Source organism: Haliotis asinina, chromosome 10, assembly GCF_037392515.1.
Source record: "Haliotis asinina isolate JCU_RB_2024 chromosome 10, JCU_Hal_asi_v2, whole genome shotgun sequence".
Taxonomy (NCBI): Eukaryota; Metazoa; Mollusca; class Gastropoda; order Lepetellida; family Haliotidae; genus Haliotis; species Haliotis asinina.
The window spans coordinates 2,875,752-2,902,823 of NC_090289.1; the positions used below are offsets into that span (position 1 = coordinate 2,875,752).

Here is a 27,072-nt window from a genome sequence, read left to right on the forward strand (position 1 = left end):
TACTTGCAAAAGAAAGGGATGTCCCCAACACAGATACATGCTGACATGGTCTCCACTCTTGGGGATGGTGCTCCTTCATTTTCCACAGTAAAGAAGTGGGCTGCAGAATTTAAGCGTGGCAGACAAGGCCTAGATGATGACCCACGCTCAGGAAGGCCTTCAACAGCAACCACTCCAGAAAACATCACGCGAGTGCTCGATATGTTGATGGATGATCGACGATTGACTACTTGACATATTGCTAGTGTAGTGGGTATCTCTCATGAGAGGGTTGAGCATATTATCACCAAGGAATTAGGAATGACTAAAGTTTCTGCAAGATGGGTGCCAAAGCTCTTGACAGCAGAACAGAAACGTGTCAGGTGCCAGACGTCCCTTGACAATTTGCGTCGTTTTGAAGCAGATCCCGATGATTTTGTGGCACGATTTGTAACCATGGATGAGACCTGGATACATCACTTTCAACCAGAAACAAAACTACAGTAAAAACAGTGGAAGCATCCTGATTCACCAGCTCCGAAGAAAGCCAAGTCTGTTCCTTCAGCTGGAAAGGTGATGGCATCAGTCTTTTGGGATTCCAGGGGTATTCTGCTCATTGATTATCTTGAAAAAGGTCAAACTATCAATGGCAGATACTATGCTGATCTACTGAACCAGTTGCGAGAAGCAATCAAAGCCAAACGACGAGGGATGATCGCTAAAGGTGTCCTCTTCCACCAAGACAATGCACCTGTTCACAAATCGGTGGTTGCCATGTCAACAATCCACGATTGTGGCTTTGAACTCATTGACCATCCTCCTTATTCATCTGATTTGGCTCCTTCTGACTTCCACCTGTTCCCCAAAATGAAAAAGGAACTCGTCGGTCGCCATTTTCCAAGTAATGATGACGTCATTTCCGCTGTGACTGATTTTTTTAGGGTAGCTGAAGAAGATTTCTTCCTGGCCGGGATTCGGGCCTTGCAGCATCGCTGCCAAAAGTGTGTGAACTTGGAAGGGGACTATGTAGAAAAATAAATTACAAACGTGGACTTTGTAACTTTTTTTCACAGTGAGGCTTAGAACTTTTCAGCCAACCCTCGTATGTTGCATTTGGGATTACACTTTCTTACTAAAAGTGGGTTCGAATCCTGGATGGGACTCAACTTAAAAATGAGCTAACTAAAATTTGTACTTTGCTAAGAAAGTGTAATGCACATAGAACATATGCTATGTTTAGATGTAGTTTCTGTAGATCACTATCATCTTGAGAATGTTGTACATCACAATGTCATTATGGGCTATAAACAAAAAGTTGCTATTCACAAAGTTCTAAGCTGCATTGTTTCTGGACAGTGGTTAAAGTGATCACCCGTCATGCTGAAGACATGGGTGTGTACATGGGTACAATGAGTGGGAAGCCCAAATCTGGTGTACCTCACCATGATATTGCTGGAATATTGATAAAAATGATGTAAAACTAAACTCACTCACTCACTAATGGCAACAGTGCCACTGTATCATTGCTGCCTGCCAATATCTGACTCTGGAACACATAATTCAAACCCAAAGGAGGACCCACAATCAACACTGATGGGTTACAATATAACAACAGGTCAGCCAGCCACAAACACAGCATGAGAAAAATTCATCTCATATGAGCCCTGACTGTGAATCATGGTTAGTCACACAATATCAATGTTTGCGGTTTTAATCTAAGAACTGCCCCCTCCTCAGGACCTTCACCATCATGAGAACCTATGACACAACTGAGTCTACCACCTTGAAACCCAAGTCTGTCTCTATTGAACCTGTAACTTGTTTAGCAAAGTCAATATCAACCATAAAACCAGCCCACCACATAATCATATGTCTGCGTAAACTAACCCTGATTTGACATGGAGACATTGTGTGCCACATTGATTCAGCAAGGTTTTGAAACAAGTGTAACACTGTAGTGGTGAATATCAAACATGACATGAAGATGTTAGTGTACCACTTACCACATGTTGTAAAGAGCTGCTGCCACTGAGATGACGAAGATGGTGCCAACTGCGATCACAGCATACATCCATATATTACTGGCACCATCCGCTGAGAACATAATAACATAAACATTTGGATTTTGTGTCAGATAACATGTACACTTTGGTATCATGTAGTATTATCCAGCAATGCCATATTCTTCATGTGATGTGGCCTTTAAATGTAAAAAACTTTGTTTGGGCACAAATACACAAACCACAGATAAACTAAACCAATTTGTAACATACCATCCTTGATTTTGACCATTAGTGTGTGAAAATCTTATGGTCACCAGAAGACAAAATGAAAGCAGTTTCAGATAATTGTTCACTTCATAGTCAGTTCATAGTACATAATAATCCTCCACAAGAAGTTATCAAACTAAACATATTTTAACAAGTTTATATATGTATATAAATTTACACAACAAATAAAGCATAGGTGATTGGGAACCTACCTGGCAGAGTTACGGAAGTGGTGAGTATTGTTGTGGTTTGATTTTTGTCCATTACACAGAGTCGAATGGTGCCATCCGGGTGGTACAGTTCCTCCAAATCCCCCCGACAACGGCAGACGTTAGTATCAATACACTCTGACTTATCTGCTAGGCATGGCGGCTGGCATTTGAGTGTTTGTGGCGGTTTTATCCTTTCATCACATGCACCTGAAAAATCAATACCAAAATCAAAATGTGTAACAGCTTATACGTTTATGTGTGTCTGTGTAGATGCATGTGTGCACTCAGTGTGAAGAATCCTCACACATGTTGTGCATTGAAACTTGTGATTGTTCGGGCAAGTCTCCCCTTGTAACTTCCACCAAATGTTAGTCAGGGAATTATGGAGCTCTGTGTTCACATGTTTCCTACATTTCTACATATTCCAGCGGCAACATCTTCGGATAAAAAAATATTGTTTCTTGAAATTTGAAAAAAACCCAGGTGACTTGATGGGCATTTATGGAGGACTGATGATTTCTTGATCTATTGAACAAAATATGTTACTGCAGAGGGTGCTTGAAAAATAACCTTCTCCTTCAGATGGTTGAAAAAAAATGAATGATCTGTTACAAAATGCACAGAAGCAAGTGGTTCTTTATAAAATACAAAAAGGAGAATCTTTTATCTAAGAATATCTTCCTTTGTAGCTGTAGTCTCCTAAAATGCACAGCCCCCTTAGAATATCAATGTGTTATTCAAATACAACACTTCTAAATAACATTGTGTATGGAAAACTTGTTATGTGAAATTTGCAAATAAGCAGAATTCCTGCATGGAGGATGTTCAGTTGTAAACCATTGTTGGCAATATCACAGCAATAAGACTGAACACTATTCCTGTCTTTGACTCACAAACAAACACCACTGACAATATTCTCTTTTACATTTTAGTGCCAATAATTTTATTTTAACACAATTCCAATTAATGATGCAAATATTTGTTCCATAATTTGCAATTTATATGGAGTATACTACTGTTCAGAAACAGGGTATAAAACTGAATTTATTACAGTGTATTGGTGCCTCAGGCAAGTATAGTGATACATCATGTCTCAATTCAGTGTCACATTTGGGCCTTGGGTTATTGGAAATATACATGGAAATTTAAAAAAAAAACAGCTTTCAACAATCAAAACTAATCAGCTGGATATCCTCTGTAAATCCTGCACTCATGACAGCATGGCAGCATGACAAAACCATTTGTATGTGTAGTTATTAATTTCTAAGAGGAATTCAAATGTTGAATATGGCTATCATGTCATGCGATAACACAAATATAGCCTTTCTACTGGGACAATATTTGCTATATTGACATCTGCCTTCCATTTTTTTCTTAATCACCTTTGTCTCCTAGACTGTAACTGTTTGGTCCACTGAACCTTGTAGTGGCATAAAAGGAAGTCAGTATTGGAATATGGTTTCATCAATGATGAGATAGTAAACCAAACATATGTTGTACCAAATTTCAATGGCAATAAATGTTCCATGATAAACAGCTTCAGGGCACACTGGCAGCTGAGGTCAAACATGATGAGGTCAAGGAGAGGATTGTCAGCCGATATACACAATTTTCTGAGTGAACCATGGAACAAATGTTCAGGTATTTAAAGACATCACTTTGTGGTGGTTGAAATCATATGTGGAATACAGGCCACAAGAATATCATTGTCTGATATTGACAGGATTTCTTAGTGTATCTGTGTAGGTATCAGTGCACAAATAAATACGTTATCAGGAATCTTCTAAGAAAGAGACATGACATAATGCCTTCCTTCTAATTAAAGCAAAATTTTCAACAATTCAACAGACACGTTCAAAACCATACCAAGATATTCCTTGTCCTTTACCATCTTTTTGTTGCTGAATTTTGGCAAAGTGATCATGAAATGTTGTTTAAAAGCGAAAGCAAAATGACAGGTCCGAACACTTGTCAAATGCAGCTGTTTAATGGCTGACCTGCATGGACCAGGATGGAGAAGATATCAACTGATACATGACTGACAGACAAGGGCCAAGGCAAGGCCTCATGAAGGCCATAGGACAATGCTTCTGTTACTACTCCTCCATTATTGGTAAAAGCCAGTTTCTGTTGAGAGTTGGGATATAAATAGTGTTGAGCTTCTTATAGAGGAAGCTATGACTGTTCTCATTACGTTTTGAGTACCATAGCATGTACTTAAGTTAAGTTGATAACTTCTCCCCAGACATGCAGGGAACAAGGAGAGTTTGACCAAGTCTTCACATAACTGAAAGTAAATCTGGCTCATTCTTCCGATTGGGAATATGACATGTCAGACAATAGCTCCTCTACACACAAACTGACTTATTTATAATATTTTCACCTTAGGTTACAAATTATTTAATTCTAGATGAGTAATGATCATGATAATGTCCCTTTGAAGATGACTTGACCAATCACATGTTTTCAGTATGGAATAAACAACAACCAGTAAGATCCTTTGGATGACAAAAGATTAGGGGGTTCTGCAGCTTTTGGTGGAGAGAAGTCCCTGGTTCAGTGCCTGCAGCTGACCTATCTACTCATCCCGTGTACAGACACCACAACATTTACAATGTTTAATCATCCATGTTTGTTGTCTGCACCACGATACTGTTGGAAGGCCATGACGGGTTTACATGTAGAGAAGTTGTAATTCAGTGACAAACCAGCTTCACATGAAGAAGGTCTCTAGCAGACAGTTTGGTCCTACATGTCTGAATATGTTTGGCTTGCTCAAACAATGTTTTTCTGTAATGGTGGAGGGCATGAATGTTCGATCACCCCTCTGGGATATGTGTGTAGAGTATTGCCCCACTGAGAGCTCAGGATGCATTTCAAATTGATTTTGTGTCTGGACTGAAACGTGTGTCAGTCAAGTACTGTGGTAACTAATGGAAAATTAGTGCATGGAGAGTTGTCGAAACATTAGTCTCAGTTTGATTTGGCAACTAATGCTGTGAACTCTGTTACCCAAAATGACTTTCAGAAACTTTTACTGACAGCCAATTAATTATTCATCAAATTGATGACCACTTGCCACAGTCTTTGTCTACAAATATTGTGGTCAGACATTGACTTTGTGACACAGAGAACAATGGAACTTGGGTTCCAGGGACTAAATAGGCAATTCACAGAGCAATATGTTTTGACTCAGGTACCCATATTGCAATATGTATTGCAATATATTGGGAACTGGAACGCCTGACAGTAAATGAAACTAACTGAACATGTCAATCCTATTTTCTACATTTTAAGTCCCTAAACATGTATGTTATGTTTCTGAAAACAGCAATCTCACAAATAGATTACATAGTCAAGGATTCTATTTTCCATTTTTAATACAATTTATACTATTACTGTGTACTGTTTTGTTATTGAATATCAAAGGAAAATGTTTGTTGTGAATGAAAGTATGTGTAGATTGTGATCTAAATAAAACATATTATTACAAAAACTTCATATATGTTCTTTACCTACTATACAGGTTCTCAGAAAAACACACAAAATGTGTGAAAGGCATTTGATTAGTAATGATAGTAAGATGATCTACACTATGGCTTAGTTGATATTTTAAAACCTCAACACAGTTTAATTTCTGCAAAGTAGAAAGCCATTACATAAAATTGCAGACAAGCCACAAATGTTCCACCTGTTTAACAGTCAACACATAATGTATGCATACATTAGATTTGTATCTTAGATTTTATTTTCCTGACACAGTCATCAACATCATAATATTTCCATCTGTATTGCACTGTAAAACATGATGGGCACTATAGTCTAAACAGAAAGCAAGGGCTGTTTTTATCAAGAACTCATCTTAATGGATTCAGTCTTGCATGATGATCTTGATCATTCTGGGGAGTTCACATAGCCTTGTAGCTATGACCTCCTCATATTTCTTTTATCGATGGATTGTCCTACCGAATTTTACTGAAGGACAAATTGCATTGATATGACTGTCAGCTGTTGGCCTACAAGCTGTTGTCAATTTGCTCTAACAGATTTTGCTCAAAACATAATCAACATTGTAGGTGTGCTTTCACACTTCTGAGACATAAGCAATCCCACGCAAAATTCATAAAGTTTAAATTCTATCCTGCTTTAATATTTTATAAAAAATCTCACTTTGTGAACAATACATACCAGATTTTCAACAGCAGACAGAAACTGTGTGAGTGAGTGAGTGGTGCTTTAAAATGCATATGATAACAGTAAAATGTATTTGAATTATTTGTGTCTTCCTGGTGATAAAATACAAAAAAGAAGGTCCTCAAGTGATTGGGCAAGTCAAGATTGCCTTAACTCAACTTATTTTGTGTATACTTTAACTGACTACCACCAGTGGATTTGCCAGTGGATAGAAGAGTACGTATAACTAATGTTGGAGAGAACTGAAGAAGCAAGCCTCCCAGCTGGATCTGGCCTCCACCTGCAGAACAAGCTGTGACCAGGACAATGGGAAGTACACAGAAAATATGTTAATAGTCATTAGAAGCCTGCATCTGTGGTATTTAATTCATTTGGAACACAAAAAAAACAAGTTTTTTTATCAATGTGTCAAATATAAAGCTGAATATATCATTGTAACTGAGGGAAATGAGTCATTCTGTCGTCTGCAATGTGACTGGTCATGATGGAGCACCTCTCTATACACACCTGCACTTTATATTAGCACATAAATACAGACATTGGTAGTCCTCATTAGCCATTGCTATTCAGTACAAATACCACACAATGACAGGTAAAAGTATCGACTGAGCAAACAATACATTAACTTTAATCACCAGGTAGATACAAGAAGGGTATTTTGTCACTGGAGTAGATTATTGCTAAAAAATATATTATTAAATTTGAAATGAATATGTTCAACACTTCTTTGAACAAAACAGACGCTGTACTGTGATGCTGAGTAACAGAACCTACGTTATGAAAGAGACTAACTGTCTCGTTATGGATTACAATAAAACCATACTGAACAGAGACTGGAGATGCATCAGGTTGTCATGACAGGTCCGATAACACAATTAATGAAAGTTCTGTGTATAACATGTTAACACATGACAAGGACATTCGGTTTGTTGTTACACAGGTAGAGAGTAGACACGCTGCTTCAAGCCACACCCATATATCCCATCATGCACACCATGGGAATCAATGTCCTCCTGTACAGCCTCTGTATCAATGCAGTAAATGATGTGCTAATATGACACAGTAATCTTTATTCCAAATTAATACTTAAACTGTAAATCTAACAAAAACTTATCAGTTTTCATCAACTGAAGAAGAAGGCTGAGGGCTTCAATAAGGACATTTGCTCCAAACGAAATCACAATTTACGTGTTTTCAAATATATGTTTTTTAAGCCAGTGGACAAAGTTTTCTGCACTATGTTGTAAAACATGTGCTAATACAGCCCATTAAGCTGGAAACATTTCATATACTGGTCCCATTTGAGCCTCTCTCAGTAGAATAACATGAGTAAACATGATTTGTTTGATTGGCATTATTAGAAGCTGGTAAGTGATAAGAGGGTAAGATTCTTTATGGATAACAACTACTTAATTGCATATGATGCAACGTTTCGGTATGGATCCTCATACCGTTGTCAAGCAAGAGTGGAGTAATACATCACAGAACAGACTTATATACATGGACAGGGATAAAGTAATAACAACACATAGGTATGAATCAAATTCTGGGGATTAACAACAACAACAATGGGTAGTAGTAATGATGAGACAATAAGAGGAAGCCAATAGTGGCTGTAGGTGTGACAAAGTATACATGGCTGATATGGTAATTAGTAATGGTGGCTGGTGAGCTCTAATCTGTTATTCTTATGAGTTCATTGTATGCATTGAGGGCTTGTGTCTCCTGATTTGAACTGCTTCTGCCAGTTTTCTTTGGGTGAAGTCCTTGTGGTTTTTGGACAATATCTCTACATTGTCCCGAATTATGCTGTGATTGGGACATTTGATGATGTGGTCGGATATAGCAGATTTCCGATCTGATTTGGTTGTAGATGATAAGTGTTGTTTGATTCTAATGTTAATGGGCCGGGAGGTTTCACCTCCATATGCCTCGCCAAAGTCGCAGTTGATTTTGTAGACGACACCTTTCGGTGGTACCCTCTTATGAGTAAACATGGTAGCCTTATTTGGAAATTTTAGTTTACTATTCTCACTGGACCACTTGACCTCTTTGAATTCCACAGTACATCTTCAGAATCATTTCTCAGACATTTCATGCTGTTGGTTGTGTGCGTTTAATAATGGAAAAAAATACTTTGACTTATTGTACCCAATTCTTGTTCAAAAGGTTCTCTTTATCTGGCTCTCAATGGCTAGATGGATAACTGTCCTCTTGTGTTACGAATATTCATTACCCGTTCATGCTCCAGGAATAACTACACACTGTCATCTATGTGTTAGACTGATATAGAATACACTGCTGGTTGCTGCTGGAGTTTTGAATTTACCTCATGCACCTCACTTACAGGTAATTTCCCAAATATGGCCATATGGATATGGTTGTCAGCATGTCTGTTCATCTGTCTGTCCACCCAGCATCCACTTTCCATTTTCTGAGCATATTTCCACACCACATTTCGTGTTGAAACTTGCAATACGGATACGTTGGATGGGGAGTGGTATCATTTGATGATTTGAGATTGTTATGCTTCAAACTGGTAATGTTTCCATTAATGCTGGACTTTCCTGCAAATGAGGGCAACCCAGAACTCAAAAACCTGTGAATACATCCCACTGAAACTTGCTGTACAGTAATTCTAGCAGTGATTTGTTACCTTTACCTGAATAAGAACACTGAAAAATACAAAACAGTATTATTGTTTTTTGCCAATCTTAAGATCTCCAATGGTAATAACCAAAACATGGGGTCTAAGCAGCCAATACTAGATTTCTGAATCGCATCAGATTCTGGCGGAATTTACTGATCACTCTTGTTGGTGCCTCTAAGAGGGACATGCTATCACTTATTGTTAGTTCAAAGTTTTCACTTGTCCGTCTCTAAATATTTCAATATTCTTTTGAATCTGAACTATTCTGTTTCTGCAGACGCTCAAGACTGATTCTTCCCTGGCACTGACAGACTAGTAATGGAAAAAACAGGGCATACGACAGATCCTGTGTCTTCATGTGAAAGATGCCTCATTACACTTCCAATGATAACATCTGATTCTTTCATGAGTAAAAGCTTGTATAGTCTTTAAAGATTTGGATAAGTGACGGAGGGGACCCGTCCCAGTCCTAGTTTCTAGTACTTTTCTTAAACGCTAGAGTGGCTGCGTGGGTTAGACAGCTGACTTTGTGTATGAACAAGTGCCTGATTGTCATACATTTGACCAACTTTTGTGTTTTCATACTGTCTGGATACTTGTTGAGATGAGCTGGCAATGTAACTGTTAGTCTAATGCTGTATATGTAGCTTGGGTTGTTTACTGCCAATAAAGGGGATCCACTAACTGTGGGAATATCAATACAGCATTTCAAGGACACATTGTGTACACAAGTGATAAAACATGAGCAGGCTTGTAAAACTGTGCGCAACTGATGAGGATGAGTAAATAATAGCACCATCTAAGATACATACATCGGGCTGCTACTTCAAATAGATCTCAAGTTTGTGCAGTTGTTCTCATGAACACCCTATCATGGACAAAATAAATTCTATTTGGTGCAAAAATGCATATACTCACTTACTCTCAGCTACAAAATCAACCTTTTGAATGTTCATGATGTTATCAAGCTCCAATCAACCCCAGCAAGCTGCATCCTTTTACTGAATCACAAATTCCCAGACAGACTCACAATTTCTACATCACTGGATATGAGACACCAAATCAATATATGACAGTCAAATTCCATGATTCATCTGATAATTAACTTTGCAGACTGTCTTTACTCCCTAGTATTAACAAACCATATAATCCCAACTCGGTAGTCCTTTGACACTTGGAATATAACCAGATGATGGCAGTTTAAGTATTATGGAGCTTTATGGGCTTTAGTTCGGGTCTGAAATCAGAAATCCCAGATGAGTGTTTTGTATGTGCAATTTTCTAGTTCCAGTAGGGCAGGGTCCCTTATTCAATTACTTTCATAGTAAGGTCATCTCAAAAGACACAGTGTGTAATTTGATCTTTCATGAAGGAAAGGATCTCTTTAATATATTGGTTTGCAGCACTTATGTGAATAACTGTAATGTCTGCATTCAAGTCAGCTGAACTGGTTCTATGTTCATGATGTAAAAGAATATATGTTTCTCTTTTACGATTGTTCCATGAATTTATAAAGAACATTTGACATGTCCTTCAGCTGTGACTATGATGGGGCACATGCAAGTGAAACTTCCTGCTCCTTAAACATTAGAATCAATGAACACTAACATCTACCAAAAATCACACATGAATACACAATGGAAGCCAATGGCTGAGAGGGTTAGATTGCTCACTTTGTGATCTGGCAGTTTTGTCCCTGACTGTGTGAAAACAATAATTGATATTGCTGGTGTTGGTCTGTTTCTATATCTTCTAAGGTCGATTGGAATGAGTGAAAACGAATAATTGTTATTGCTGACATTGGTCTGTAGATTTTCAAAGTTCTATTGTAGTGTGTGATAACAATTGATTGGTATCGCAGGTGTTGGTCTGTTCGTATATCTTCCTCTAAGGTCTATTGTAGGGTCTATCAGGAGTGTGTGACGACAAGTAATTAGAACAGCGGATGTTAGTCTGTCTGTATTTCTTCTATACTCTATCAGATTGTATGAAAACAAATAATTTGTGTTTCTTGTATTGGTCTGTTTGTATTATTCTAAGTTCTATTGGAGCATGTGATAACAAATAATTGGTACCACTGGTGTTGGTCTGTCTGGAGATCTTCTAAGGTCTGTTGGAGTGTGTGATGACAAATAATTGGTATTGCTGGCATCCTGGTACAGTGTCTTATTTCCACTGCTTGCATGAACAACTTGTGATGTGGGTGAACTGACTGACCCAATCAATAGAGTATCCATCCAAAAGGAACAGACTAAATTTGGCTAGCCAGTTCCTGCCCTAATAACACTCTGTAACACTTTAAGGAATGAGATGTACTTGATCCACTTCAAGAATAGCCTGGCCCTTTCACCTCTGGGAACACCAATATATTTAGGCTTTGCATGCCATTATTAAATTTGATGGATAAAGGATAAAGCAGCCCTGTTTCCTTCAAAACGTGAGAAAAACATGATCCACACAATCGTCTGTAAGCAAACACTTAATTCTCAATTTGACATGTATATCTTCCTAAAGTAAATGAAGCTACCAGCAGTTGATGGCACTAAAGATGGTAAATTCATTCATTGTTTTCATTTTTTTGTCTCCCCAAGGTAGATGCTTCTCCTTATCGTTGTATAATGCTGTGATGGTGACTTCTCTCATTCCTTCTAGAACAGGCTTTAAGGTATTTGTACACACAGAATTGTAAAACAACTACATTTGTATAACTATTTCTCATAAGAAATGCATTAATCTTTTTCTTTCAAATGAAACTGTCATGAACCTGACAAGAAGAAAACTCTTTAACCATTTGAACATCCCATTGTACTTGAACGGGTGAAAATTCTTTAAGAATTGGGCTATCCCACTGTAGGACAGGTGAAAATTCTTTAACAATTGGGCTTTCCAACTGTACCTAAACTAGTGAAAATTCTTTCACAATTGGGCTATTACACTGCACCTAAACAGGTGTCAGATTGGGCAGCCATAGAGCAGTGAAGTCCTTCAACATGAGGCACAGTATTTCCTTTCTATCATTATCCTTGATGCCATGGTCTCTGTGGGCCCTGAACTCTGTGGTTTTTGTGAATGAGATCACAATACAGAAAGTGACAAACTGGCATATTGCTGTGATGAGATTCATCTGGAGTCTGAAGACCAGTGAACTCTTCAACCTATATAATGATGCACAACTGTCATTCCATCCAATTACTTCTCAGCATGTAGCTTGGATGCCTTAGGCCATCCTTAGTTTGTGTCCTTAGCTATGTCACACAAACGTGCAGTCTTTTACAGTCACACTCTAATCACTTAACACACATTGATAATCCTGCAAACCTACAAGCAAACAGTCATGCAGCAATCCCAAGTAACTCAGTCCTTTCAAGCAAGAGATGTCACAGAATTGCCGCAGGAAGTGAAAAACGAAATGGAGTAAGGATGAAACTCATCAAATCAGCATGAATACTTAAGATGAAATACAGCCCGTAACAAACCTCTTGATTAATTCTCCATCATGTACACAGGGTGATAGATGGCAGGCACTGGAGGCCAAGTGACAGCTTCTGTCAACAGCACATTGTTCAAGTCTGGTTCAGTCATAACAGGTGGGTGGTGTAACAGTGACAGAGTAGGTCAGTTGCTCATTTACCATGCGATATCACAGCAGTACATACCTGGCTCTGACAAACCGATGAGTGTTTCAGTCTTATCTAACATGTAGAGTGACACACAGACCATCAATTCCCACAGGAATATACATGCACCCCATTATTCATCCAGACAGGAGGACTGCCCAAGTCCCTCAGTGGTGAGTGAGAGAGTAAAGCAATATTGTACCCATGTGAAGAATTGAACGCAGGTCAGCATGATGAAAGAACACCTTAACCACTTGGCCAGCCACCACTCACTCAAGTCTCCATCCTGCATCAGATTCCATACTGGTGTCACAGTCATACCTTGCTATTTGGACTTTTGCATCCTTTAAGTGAATTCTTGTGAACAAGAAGGTGATGACAAACTTCATAAATAAATAGTGCAATTTGTGATTCACCAGACAGTACTTTTTACCATTTCAAATGCATTTCCTGTCTGCATACAGAGATAAAAGACACAAACAGCAATCAGCATTAACCTATAAATTTAAAATCTGTTTATTTTCTATAAAATATGTTCATTTCCAGAACTAGATGCTAGCATACTAAACTGAGTAAATACTAATTTCCTTCGAATAATTCTCATTACTGTTCAGTGAAACATATAAAATCAAAACAAGAATTTCTTATGACTTGGTACTCTAAGTGGATAATTTCATTTTAAGCATTCAAATTCAGCTTTAATATTGCTTTGAAATAGGAAAGGAAGTGAAGTCACGCTATTTTGAAAGACCAGCCAAATCAACAAACACAAGTCTTGTGCACCCTGATCCTACACTACAACAGAGCAGACAGCCTTGCAATGAGTTGATCTGAGATGAACTGTGCTGAGTTGAGATGAATTGAGTTGAGTTGAACTTGTAAGTCACATTGGCATTGGTTCAGCTACATAGCAATGAGTCTTGCAATGAATAAATGATACACAAGAAACAAATTCATTATATCTAGTTCTGAGGATTTTCTGATGTTAGTTAATTGAAATTTTGCCTTGCTCTCACATTAAACTGGTTTGTTAAGAGTTCCCCTTTCAATGAATGTTTTTAGATGTGATCTATTGTTAGATTCACAGTTCAATAAATAAATTTGGGACTTGGTATATCACTTTCATTTGTCTGGAAGGATGTTGTTTTTCAATAAATGCTTCCTCGCCAGTTCTATACGAGCACTAAAGATTGTATTGAAAACGTTCCATTTAAAAGTGTAGGCCTCATTGCTCTGTGTCTGACAAAGCGTCATACTGGCTTACCATAATAAACATCTAGGGCAAACAGAAAATTGTGCATAAAATTGTGCATAATAACCATGTATAAGTTATATTTGTTCTTCTGAACACTGGTGATGTTTCTGAAGCTTACACGGTTTAGTTAACTTTCTAAATTGGTGTTTTCTGTAATAAAACTGTATTAAATTAAAATACAGATTGTAAGAGATGTTTTCAGTCTTAGTATGAGTTTTTTTTGTAAGAATAATGACAGCCTGGTGTAGAAGTTGGTCTTGGCATGCTTACTGGCGGGCAGCACGAGGCTTGACACGTGGATTCAGTTCACTCACTCACATTTCCCTAAGTATGTCATTGTACCCTGCCCCAAGTAACAGCTTCTCAAAAAATAATACATCTGGCCAAAAAATCAATTTCACTTATTCTTTGAAATTTTTTTTACTTTATTATATCAATAACAGCAGTGTCATGTGACAGTGTAGTAAGCTAGGTACTGAAGCTCACCTATACATGGTAACATTTTCTTATAGTTTTCAAAATGGCTGTCACAGAACTGTATTCATGAAGCGTTAACGCTGCATCATTTGTACACATCAGCAACATACTGATTTTATTCAGAATAAGGGGCAATATCCAACTACTTGCACCTCTCCACAATTGGGAGCCAATGACATGTGTCAACCAAGTCAGCGAGCCTGACCACCAGATCCCGTTAGTTGCCTCTTACGACAAGCATAATTGCCTTTTAGGGCAAGCCTGGGTTGCCTAAGGCCTTTTCTACCCCGGGACCTTCATGGGTCTCTGGTGAAAAGACCAGAACATAGTATATACAAGTGTTACTATCTAAAATCAAGACAATTCTTTCCATAATCAGAACAAATTTCCGCTGTTTATGTCTGAGTGTATATTCTGGTACTATCACTATGAATCATACTAGTCACTGGAGTGACTACAGATTCAATTCTATAAGCTGTTCACAACAAAATGAGCATATCCTGCCACATTGATGGTACCAAAGACCTTCAATAGATCATCTGAATAAAACATGGAAACTTATCACACAATCAAAATACTAATCACCACACCACAGCTAATCATATCACTGTAGGCTGTTGAGGACACCACAGCTAATTATATCACTGTAGGTTCTCGAGAACACAACAGTGTTAAGCTGGATGCATGTTATCTATAACGTGACGTATAAACGTCAGTTTCAGAGAATAATAGGACTTTCTGCTGTAAGAGATCCCACCAAGAACAATAGCAAGACAGCAGAGAAGACACAAGAGCAGCATGTCCTGCACCCAATATGTTGGCAAACTGGATCAATGTGCCCATCCATCTTGAATGCGGTAATAACGGATGGAAAACATTTCAGATCCTGTCCAAGTGAACTAATTTGCTGTGCTTGTCAGTCTTTCAATTCCTACCATGCTCTGGAGGATGGAGGCAATGATCACATTGTGTGTAGAAGTGGTTAACAAGAGTTCGGTAATAATAGTAACTTGTAGCCTGATTTGTTTGAGTAGGGCTACGTCACTCACTTTAAAAAGACATGGTACTTACAATAAGATCAAAGGTGACCTACGAATACTTTCAAACGACAAAAATATTTGATTTTCTCTGCAAATGTGGATTGGCCCTACTTGTGATTTTTTTCTTGCATACAAAAGTTAAAGGGGTGTGGCAGTTCAAGTTCAGTTTTTCATGTTGATTTTATGGTTGTAAAACTTCAAGGTTTCTTTGAAAAGAAAAGCTTTTGTTTGGCTTACCTGGATAATGGATGTCCTTTCTTGTTTGTTGATTTGCACTGTACTTAAAAATATTCAAGCTGCAAGATTGTTTTTAAATCTATCATTCTAGTGACTAGTATCATGAACACCAATCTGCACGATTGGGATAAAACATCCATCAACCAAGTCAACCAAGTCAACTGCCTCAATAGGTGATCCTGTTATCTGCCAGCTACAGCAAGGATGGGTCGCAAGTTATAAACCTCCAGTGACGTCACACTCGTTCTGCAAGGTTCTCCTTTAACAGAATAAACCTCTTGAGACAGTTTCCCTGGCATTCTCCATGAAATTGAAGGATTTTCTACAGAATTACCTCAGTCCATGTATTTTTCTGGAGAATTGCACGGGGATTTACATTCATAATAGCCCTTGATAATAGCCCTTGTACAAGTTTTGAAACTGATACAACTTTGTCTTGCTATAACTAAATACAATCCGAAATATCACACTATTGAAAACATTCAATATATTGCGTTGATGCGTGGTTTTGAACCTGCACCCTTTCGCTTACTAGTTTAGTGGTTTTATCACTGTGAAGTATGTGACTGTTTGTGAGAATGAACCATGTGTTCCTTACAAGACCGGTAATGCCAGCAGTGCATGTGCATAAGTTCATAAGTTGAATCAAAACTTCCTCCTCGGTTCTGTTTGAAAAAGTAAGTCCTTGGCCTCTGGAAATCAGATCGGGTCTATCAGTCCTCCCCAATTACTCACTGCTGCAACCTTACTTTTTCCAACAAAACCCCAGTGTATTTTGACCCTTCACCTCCAACTCACATCTTCCCTGACTCAATGGATGTGTTGCCAGTAAGTCTTACAAGTACGGCTGATTAGCATGCTATGTCTCAAATGTAATGGTTCTACTGACTGATTTCTCCCCCTCCCCTTCTACCTCTGATACATGGTACATGATACATGGTACTGTAATCAACTGACTTCTCCCCATCCCCTCCTAGCTCTGATACATGGTGCATGATACATGGTACTGTGTAATTGACTAAAGCAAGGGTATTGTTAGTTACATAACCCATTTGTGTATCACCACAGGTACATTTCAGTTTTCTGTATCATTTTATCAGTCACAACAGCTTTGATGCATATAGGTAGTAAATCAATGTTTTGGTCACACATAATTTATTGTTCTAGACGGAATGAATTGTAAAAGAAATGTTTCATAGTGATGGTACAGTATTGACCATGATGCATGTGCCATGTGTTAGCTGCATCAACCACACCAGACAACTTGGCATAAAAAAAACATGCTTGTTGGTCAAGTGAGGGATTATTTAAAAGGCATTTAAAAGTCCATATTGCTGATTCTGCAGAAGGAAGGCAGTGAAACATTGACTCAGTATAAAGTATGTTCACAGGTTTATATGGTTATTTGATGATAAATATAAGAGCCTTTGTAGACAAAGATATGATACCAGTTAGATAATTCTGTCCAGTGTCAATCTGTCAGTAGCCAGTGTCAATCTGTCAGTAGCCAATCAGTGAACAGTTGACAGTAAGTGACTGTATATATATATATATTTATCTTACCTCACACATGAATGTCGCTTTCTGATTGGCTAAGCGCTATTCTATTATTTTCAATGTACCCTGCTTACAGGTGATGTATTATTTTCAATGTACACTGCTGGGAATTCTGAATTCTTCTGGTGCTTCATGGTAGTACTTCTTTATCTCGTATAACACTGAATCACGCATCAAGCATGGAAATTACCGATGCTTTGCGTTTGAAAATCGATGGAAGGGAGATAACTCTAAATCTGTCTATATTGTGTTGTCTGCAAAATGGCGATTCGGCTCGCATTTCAGATGTTCTGTAAGATAAATACATTGTTCACTGTTCCCCCAGGGTCCATGGGCTCATGAACCCACAAGGTTTGTTTATGTTTATGTAACATAAACAAACCTTGCGGGTACATGAGCCCCTACTTATATATATATGTGGCCTTAATAAATATGTAGGCTTGCAAGTTACAATTGATATTAAGGCAAGACCAATTTTTTTTTTCTTGTATTATGGATTTTTCTCCTCAGAAAACCCAAGGCCAGGAAGGGAAAAAAATATACATAAAATTGCCAATCATAGTAATATTCCATCTAAGTACTCAAAGTACTTTTTGACAATTTATGAAGTGTATACGGGGCAAAAAACAATCTAAAAATAAATTCTTGTCAATTTAAAATTTTGGCCAAAGAAAACATTAGGATTTTTTTAAGAGAGGGAAAATTTACTTTTATACTTTTTCTAATTCTTGAAAAAGTAAAGCAGTCAGATCTGTAAAACAAGATAAAAAATTAGTCTGGCCTAAAAGCTATTTTCACATCTTGACATTTTACCTTCTGGTACTGTTAATCACTGAAAATCTCTGCATCACTAAAAGCAAGAAAACATTGTTTTGTGTAAGGTGGCAAGACTCAAGTAGAAGAATGAAACAAAGCTGATAACTGTACATAAGCTTCATATCATATTTCTGTTCTAATCAGAAAATCTAAACAATATTTTCTGATTGGACTCATGCTTTGCAGGTTCCATATTGACATTGTTCAGACAAACCATACATTTTTTTCACTCAATCACAAAAGTTTTTAACTCAAACAAGGACTACCTTTTTGTAAACAGATAATGACAGCACACATATATTGTTCTATTAGCTGCAGCTAAAGTGGGCGCTGTGGGACTGTAAACCAAATGCCTGCACAGACACCTTGCTATCAAGAATCCTCAGTACTAGATGTAAGTCAAGGTAAATTCCTGCTTTAACATAGCCAAGGTTTGGAGACTGACGCAGCATTGTATCACAAGATCTTGATATACAAGAGGTGGAGATGGAAGCCCTGTTAAAGTTTGTAAATTTCCAAGTAGATTTAGCATGATTAAATGCTATTATAACAAGTCATCTTTTAATTATAAAGTCTCTACTGTCTGGTATGGAACACAAAGAGATTTACATCTATCTGAACTCCTGAATACGCAAAGTACAAAGTCTTTAAGCAAAACAGGGCATTCATTTCTAAAGTGTGTTGCCACATAAAGATAAATATTCCAAACATGAAGACAAGTTCCATTTACCTTTTTAAAACACTGCATCAATGAAACATCCATAAATCCTTTTTGAAATCACAGCGGTAGAAACAGGAACTGAGTAATACACGTGTCCATCATTGCAGTGAGATGCTTGTAGTCCTCTCTGTCAGATCCTACACAATCAATACTGCAACCATGGAGGGCCTCCAGTCACATTCATAACAGCAACAACCCGTCTCAAGCTCAGCTGGCTGCTGTTTCACTCACAGAAGAGCTTCTCCGTTATTTCAGACCCAGTTACCAAGAAGTCGGAGGCTAGGTAATTTGCCAGTGTTGAAATATTCTGATTCTCTTAAAAGCAGTAATTTGATTGTCAGTGTTGATGGGCAATAGTTGTTGAAGGAAGGAATTAGATTTCTTAATCAACTACATGTGTTCAGAGTTTGCGTGATGACATGGGGAAATGTATTTATAATGTTGTAATCAGCCAAATTTCATCTTGTTCATAATGTGTAATCTGACTTAATAGGCACTTCTTCTAAATCAGTTGTATTCAATTTCATAGTTTTTATTTCTCAAAATAACTCAAACATACACAGCATTAAGTGTGCTCCTGTCAAACTCTGAATATAAATCACTTGTTTTCTCACTTTTATGCATGTTTAGAATACACTTAAGGGAATCTTTCCCTATCCTTAAAAATGGAAATTCAGAGGCATCAAACTATGGAAATATAACCTTCTGAGACATGCAAAACGGTTCCTGTAAGCATGACACCACTCTGCCTAATTAAGGAGTCCACAGTGCATAACAGAGGAAGCCTTGACCCAGCTCTCAACTTCTTTATCCAGGCAATAACCTCTCACATATTCCATTCTTTGATGTGTCCTACTCCGCAGTCTTCAGTATCAGTACAATCTCCTTGTGATAGGAACCATCAGTGAGACTCATGGGAAGACAAACTGCTGTCTCTTTATGACTCTAAGGCTCTAATAGAGTCCACTAGGTGACAGAGAGATCAAGAAGATAGTGGTACTTTCACGTGTAAATGCAAAATCTCTGTCTGTCTGTCTGTGCTTACATGCACACATAAGCTATGAATTAATGTAAACATAAAACCGGTCTCTCAGTTCGACACCTAACACATACAGCAATATGCTCTACTATTAATCCTCTTTTTCCAAAATCTCGGATCCTGCGAATACGTAGTCTGTTTTCAGTGAAAATGTCCTGATGATTTCCACTTTACACAAAATAAGCAAATCAAATAAAGTGAAATTAAGACTGCATATCTTCTGCAGACACACACACATACATGCACACCCAGATGCACAGAAATACACAGTCACACCCCTAGACACACAGACAGACATGTCTACAGGGATACAAAGACACACAGCAACACACTACACCAGACACACACACACAGTGACACACATGCTAAGAAACAGACACACAGATATGCAAAGAAATACACAGACACACCAACACTGGCAGACACACAGATGCAGACATACATACAGAGTCAGACACACAGATGCACAGAGATACAGTGTCAGACACAGAAACACAGATGCAGACATACATACACAGACACACATACATACATGTGTAGGGTATAAACATACACATGAACACACAAACAGACACACACACACAATATCACAACAACAAAATCAAAACTTTATAACGTCTCTTGACATTCCTTAGACTTACTTACATGACTGACTTGCATGGTCACATCACATCAGAACAGTAAAACATTTAAATGCAAAGCATAGTAAGAGTAGCATATGAGAAAAACGCTGTGAATGTCATGACAACACCTTGTTAATTACCATCAACAGTCTACAACATCAAGAGATACATTTATTCTTTGATTGAACCCAACAGGTTTGTGAAACACACCATCTCCTGTCCCTTAACTGGTCTCCGATCAGTCATATGATAGGTCTCAGCAACACAGTCTGCTTTTTATGTTTTCCACTGAAGCCTTCCAGTGTAGTTGCTGGAGGCTGGTTTATGTGATTAGCCCATATTCCATTCAAAGTTTCCTCACAGTAAAAGGATATCGACACCAGATGGTAAAGCATAAGGGCCGGCTAGGGAGAAAAGACTTTTTTTACTCGACAAGGGGTGGTTATTTATTAATGCAAGATACCTTGGTAGTAGTCTGTCCATTTAATTTTGTTATTAAATCAATAGTAGGTGCTACAATGTTCTTGATCTTATTCATAAAAAGAAAGGATCAGACGTTTCTTGTGGGCTGATGGATGCACAACCATGTTTAACTGAGGCATGTCATCAAATCAAGTTAAACTGCCACCATCTTGGTCTGGTTTCAGTGGAGATACTAACGTGACATGTTGCGGAGGGTGTTAGAGAGGTGTAGAGTGCAGAAAAGGTAGTTTGACCATTGTGGAGAGTGGTGAATGGTGCTGGAGAGTAGTGGTGGATGTTGTGGATCATAGCGGATGGTGTTGGAGTGTAGTGGTGGGTGTTGGAGTGTAGTGGTGGGTGTTGGAGCGTTGTGGAGTGTATTGGATGGTGTTGGAGCGTAGTGGTGGGTGTTGGAGTATTGTGGAGTGTAGTGGATGGTGTTGGAGTGTAGTGGTGGGTGTTGGAGTGTTATGGAACGTAGTTGATGGTGTTGGAGCATAGTGGTGGGTGTTGGAGTGTTGTGGAATGTACTGGATGGTGTTGGAGCGTAGTGGATGGTGTTGGAGTGTTGTGGTGTGTACTGGATGGCGTTGGAGCGTAGTGGTGGGTGTTGGAGCGTTGTGGAGTGTATTGGATGGTGTTGGAGCGTAGTGGATGGTGTTGGAGTATGGTGGTGGGCGTTGGAATGTTGTGGAGTGTAATGTGGGTGTTGGAGCGTTGTGTAGCGTAGTGGTGGGTGATGGAGGGTTGTGGAGCGTAGTGGTGGATGATGGAGTGTTGTGGAGAGTAGTGGTGGGTGATAGAGTGTTGTGTTGGTTGTTGGAGTGTTGTCGAGTATAGTGGAGGGTGTTGCAGTGTTTTCGAGAGTAATGGAGTGCATACGTTTCCTTGAGAATGGTGGAGGTTGTTGGAGTGTAGTGGTGGGTGTAAAGTAAATGGCTGAACAGATTTTATGCGGAGTTCCAGATGTAATTTGTGAAAAACGTTCAGTTAATTTCAAAATATAACTTTGCACTTCACCTCTCCAATAGATATTGTGATTCCAAAATCTGAAATATATCCACTGAATTATATTCAGGCTACTGGTATTGGTTGAAGACTACTTCCATATGGACCATTTTTTAGTTCAAAATATGTAATTTGACATGGCTCCTTAAAAAAATTGAAAATCATGTTTTTGCTTAAAGAGACTTATCCGAGTTCAAATTTTTAAATTGATGTACATCTTGAAAAAATTCAAATAGCATTATCAAAATTTGCAACATATGCCTCCTTTCAAAAATTAAAAAAACCAATTCATCAACCAATAAGGTTTGGCTGAACAACTGCCATAATTCTTCAAAGAAATTAAATCTCATAAAAATTCTCTTTCAGATAAAGAAGAAACCAAATCTGAAAACAATCCAACAAACGGTATTCAGGATAAGAGTTGAACAAAATTTCTTCAGATATATTTAGGTGAGATGTATAAAAACTGCTACTTTATGATGGATGTGAGCCATGTGCCTTTCTTGGAACAGTAATCACAGATTACTTGAAAAACCAGGATTTGTTTTCCAGTGCTGAGTTTTTTTGGGGGCTGATGACTCTCATACATGACTTGCAGACACAAGGAGGATAAGTTCTACATGACAATATAGATTTCACATTCTCTCCGTTAGTTTTCCACATCAATGCAGTAAGTGTATGGATCAATGTAACTGATAATGATGATAACAGTTTTTTACAGATCTTCACATGTCAATAACATTGTTGATCTTCAAAATTTGGTCCTGAAGTCTTATCTTGGTACTGATAGAAATATTGTGAAAATGATTTACAAAACTATGTTTCTGGCTGCATGATATGATTAACTCAATGCTGAGTCACTGTTGTCAATATCACCACAATAAAAGATCAGATCAGTTTTTGAAAACAAAATGGTTTCTATTATAGAATATATATTATTTCTTTTACTATTGAACATAAAACTTGCTAATATTATTTCTGCTTTTAATCAACAACAGATTCATCAAGAATGAAGTTCTCTCTCCAGTTGTTTCCAGGGAACAAACTAACAACATTCATGTTCCATCAAAAATCTGTTCACAAACCAAGGAATGAAATTTACTGGTTTCAGTAATGGAACAGCACCTGGGACAACACGACAAGAATTTGCAGATGGGATTAAAAATTGTTGGTATATTTGTTTGCAGCGGCTTGAATAAAAATTGTAGCCATATTTGTTGCAGGATCCCTTAGAAGAATTGTTTGCTTGCAGCAGGAATATCAAATGTTTTGAAATAAGAATATAATTGTTTATTTGTCCGGAGGGAAACCAATTGTTTGTTAGTTCTTTTGTTTGCAGCAAGAACAGTAATTATTTGTTTATTAGTTTGTAGCAGGAACAATTGTTTGCAGCTGGAGTGATGTTAGTTTCTGACAGGTTGGAGAACAATTGTTTGATAGTTGTCTGAACAACAATAGTTTGTTGCAGCTGCAGTGATGATTGTTTGTTTGTGACTGGTTGGAGAACAATTGTTTGATAGTTGTCTGAACGACAGTAGTTTGTAGCAGCTGCAGTGATGATTGCTTGTGGCAGGTGGGAGAACAATTGTTTGTTAGTAGCCTGAACAACAACAGTTTGTAGCAGCTGCAGTAATGTTTGTTTCTGTGGCACCAAAGCACTTAAAGAAAGATGATGAGCTATTCTAGCAATCGCATGTCAAGAACATCAAGAACAGGCTTTGAGCATTGCCCATATGGTCTGGAAAAGCTTGTAATATAATTCCATGTAAGTGGCATGTCATGCAGAAAATATATAATGATAAGATGCAACCATTTTTAGGAAAAATTGAAAATTCTAAAACAGGATCCACAGACACTGACCTGTGACATGAAGACCATCGGATCTCTGACACCACACATCTCGCTTCCCATACCGATTCCATTCTGTGTGGAACCAGTAGAAGGAGTAGCATCTCTGGGCATGGCAAGGCGCTTCCTCCCAAAGCAATTCACTGCAGGGCACATTGTCTTGACGGGGGTGTGCCAGGATAGCCCGTGATCGAACCTTCACCCCAATATTCTGGGAGGAATCTGAGACACAAGAGTTGTCTTACAGTTTAAACAAAATGACTCATTCAGACAGTTTGGGTGCATGGTACCTTTTACTTTACTGATTTAAGAACCTTTTGACTTGAGCTTCCTGGGCCTACATACACAAAGTTATCTTAGTACTGTAAGTGTCAAAGTATTTATGATGGTTGTTGGGTTTAGATGACTTCGTTGGGGTGTATTTACAATTCTTTGAATTTTTTAATTCTCTGATGGTCCAATAAATATGTTGTGTTGACAAAAACCAAATGCTTTAGTCGTCTGACTTGATAAAGGTAGTCAGGTACTTCTCTGACTGCTCTGGTTCATGTTTTAGCCATTAGACTGTTACAAATTGACTTCCAAACACCAAACATAATATTACACAATCCTATCACACAATTATGTGACTACCCTACAGTCAATACTACAACTGAACAAAACATTATTTCTGCCACGTAAACAAAATCTGCAAACTACACCAACAGCATAAATTGCAGGGTCTTAATTGTGAAAGTTTGCTAGTGATAGCAAAAAAAAGCTAAAAAAATAAATGACTCTCAAGACTGATCCCACTCTCCAATTAACCTAGTCCTGATGACTGAATTCAGTGTAAAGGTTAACCCAAGAGGCAAACCTAGTAACCCTTGTCTCATATACAGCACATGCTGCTGGTGACCTATCATTATATAAATACATGTATAAGCATCTGCAAGCCTAAAAGGAAAGTATTTTGTAGCATTCTTGTCCCTATGTCTCCCCATGGCAAGGACTTCAACATTCACACTAACCAATTCCTCCTGAAAAGACACTGTATGTGCCATGTAGGTGACATGTCAACCTAGTGGATACAGCACTCACAGCAAGAAGTCAGAAGCTCCACTGCAGAAGGTCATTAATAGTAGGAAAGTTTCATATTTCAAAGTCCTTCCGGTCAACTTTATTTCCTGTTTGTTAAAATGGCCGTCAAGAGCTTGGAGGCATCATGGAAAGAAAAAAGTAGGTTGATTTCACTTTTTAAAGTGTATTTCTTATTTTGATAACAATCTTTCAGCAGATTTGGGTCCAGTGAAAGAACACAACAAATGTGGCATCATACAGAAGTGTCATAAGGTTTTGATGCAGTTCCTGAAATACTGGTCGCAGTACTGAACTAAATTACGGGCATCTTGGGACCATATGAAATAAAGAGTAGTGGTGAGATTAGCAACACATGAGTCTCCTTCTAGTAGCAGGAAATAATATCACAAGCTGCTGGTTTGTCCCTTTAAGGGTGTCAGTGTGCATGACTATACCCACCATGAATGAAATCCTGGCAGCTGATATGGCACTCACTCCACTTCGACCATTTGGACATGAGACACTCTCCTGGACATGGCACATGGCATGGTTGAACTGTCTGGAAGATGAAGAATGATAATCTGGAGAACTTCAAAGTTTCATTCAGGTAAAACTTCCTTTAGATTTCTAAACAAATCATGCATCATTCAGGCAAATAAATTCAACATACTGTCTTCAGGTTGAAACTCCTGCAAAACAATGGACACCAGTGAGGCAAATCCTCCATTATATTGTGGTGTAAGCTTGTACCTCACACTGACAGTGTGGTATATGTTTGTATCTCACATGGTCACTGTGGTATGTGTTTGTGTCTCACGCTGTTACAGTTGTAAACGTTTGTATCTCACACTGTCACTGTGGTATACATTTGTATCTCACACTGTCAATGTGCTATAAGTTTGTATCTCACTCTGCCAATGTGGTACAAGTTTGTATCTCACACTGTCACTGATAACACTTACAATGTCACTGTGCTAAGTTTGTATATGCTTGCTAGATATACATTGGTGATTTTGAAAGAACTATAAAGCTGAGCCATTGTGCCATTTTCAACTCATGAAGTGGCTTGTTTGGCCAATGTACAATTTTCATCTGCCATTCAGAAACAATTGGTCTAGTGAAATTTCAAAAACTATTTTCAATTTTCAGTGAGACCACTACCCAAGCATTCTCTGCCCACAGGGGTTACTTGTCATATCTTCCTATGAACCTCGGTTCCAATATGGCCAAATTTCATGGATCTCATAAAATCGCAACATGAATTATCTCCCTTCTTTCTATCCAATCAGAACACGTTACACTGACTGTGAGCAAACTTGACTAATACAAGCAAATGTGGGGCAACATAGATTCATACTCTGCTAGGGACTTGTGTTGATGTGACATTCGAGACATTTAGTGGCTAGCTTGTCCGTTGTCTACGAGACTACATTCTGTCTAGAGTTCTATCTAGAAGAAATGAAAATGAAAGAAGAAATAACGTCACTGTTTTTGCACAATTAAATCTGATTGCAAATCAGTCACAAATCCTGAATACTCACACCATGAAAGTGACGTATAAGAACAGATGTTTGTAGTAAAATATGACATGTAACCTCTGTGGACAGAGAATGAAAATCTAGATTTTTACGGCCATCACATTTGTTACATGTATTCTTTCTCAGCATTTAAAAAAAAAAAAAAAAAAATTGTCTCAAAATACATTTCCCATTTGTTACTGTTGCCTGCACATCAAGATCAAGCTCCAATAACATATATATTTATGTGTTTTGTACAAAAATGTTGGATATATACACATTTATTCCTTGGCGAGGAATACATAACTACATAGGAAGACAGTCTAAGTAAACTTAGCCTCAGTGCTTTTCGTTAGGCTCCACCACTGAGTGTGGAGTGTAACAAAAGCACTGAGGCTAAGTTTACTGAGACTGCATAGGAAGACAATCAGTTGAGAAGGCTCCATCAGTAACAAGTGAAACAGACAGGTATGCCAGGACACTTGATGAGG

At 38.1% G+C, this 27,072-nt stretch overlaps 1 protein-coding gene across 3 annotated transcripts in view; it reads right to left on the reverse strand.

Annotated features, from left to right (window-relative positions):
- The window catches only part of LOC137298313 (thrombospondin type-1 domain-containing protein 7A-like), a 320,745-nt gene that overhangs the window by 21,894 nt on the left and 271,779 nt on the right, over window positions 1–27,072 (reverse strand). For all 3 annotated transcript variants that reach the window (XM_067830517.1, XM_067830516.1, XM_067830515.1), the window contains exons 22-25: window positions 25,524–25,623; window positions 24,018–24,227; window positions 2,462–2,668; window positions 1,983–2,073 (exon numbers count right to left, since the gene is read on the reverse strand). In XM_067830517.1, coding sequence (XP_067686618.1) covers window positions 1,983–2,073; window positions 2,462–2,668; window positions 24,018–24,227; window positions 25,524–25,623 — 608 coding nt within the window. The remainder of the gene's footprint in view (window positions 1–1,982; window positions 2,074–2,461; window positions 2,669–24,017; window positions 24,228–25,523; window positions 25,624–27,072) is intronic.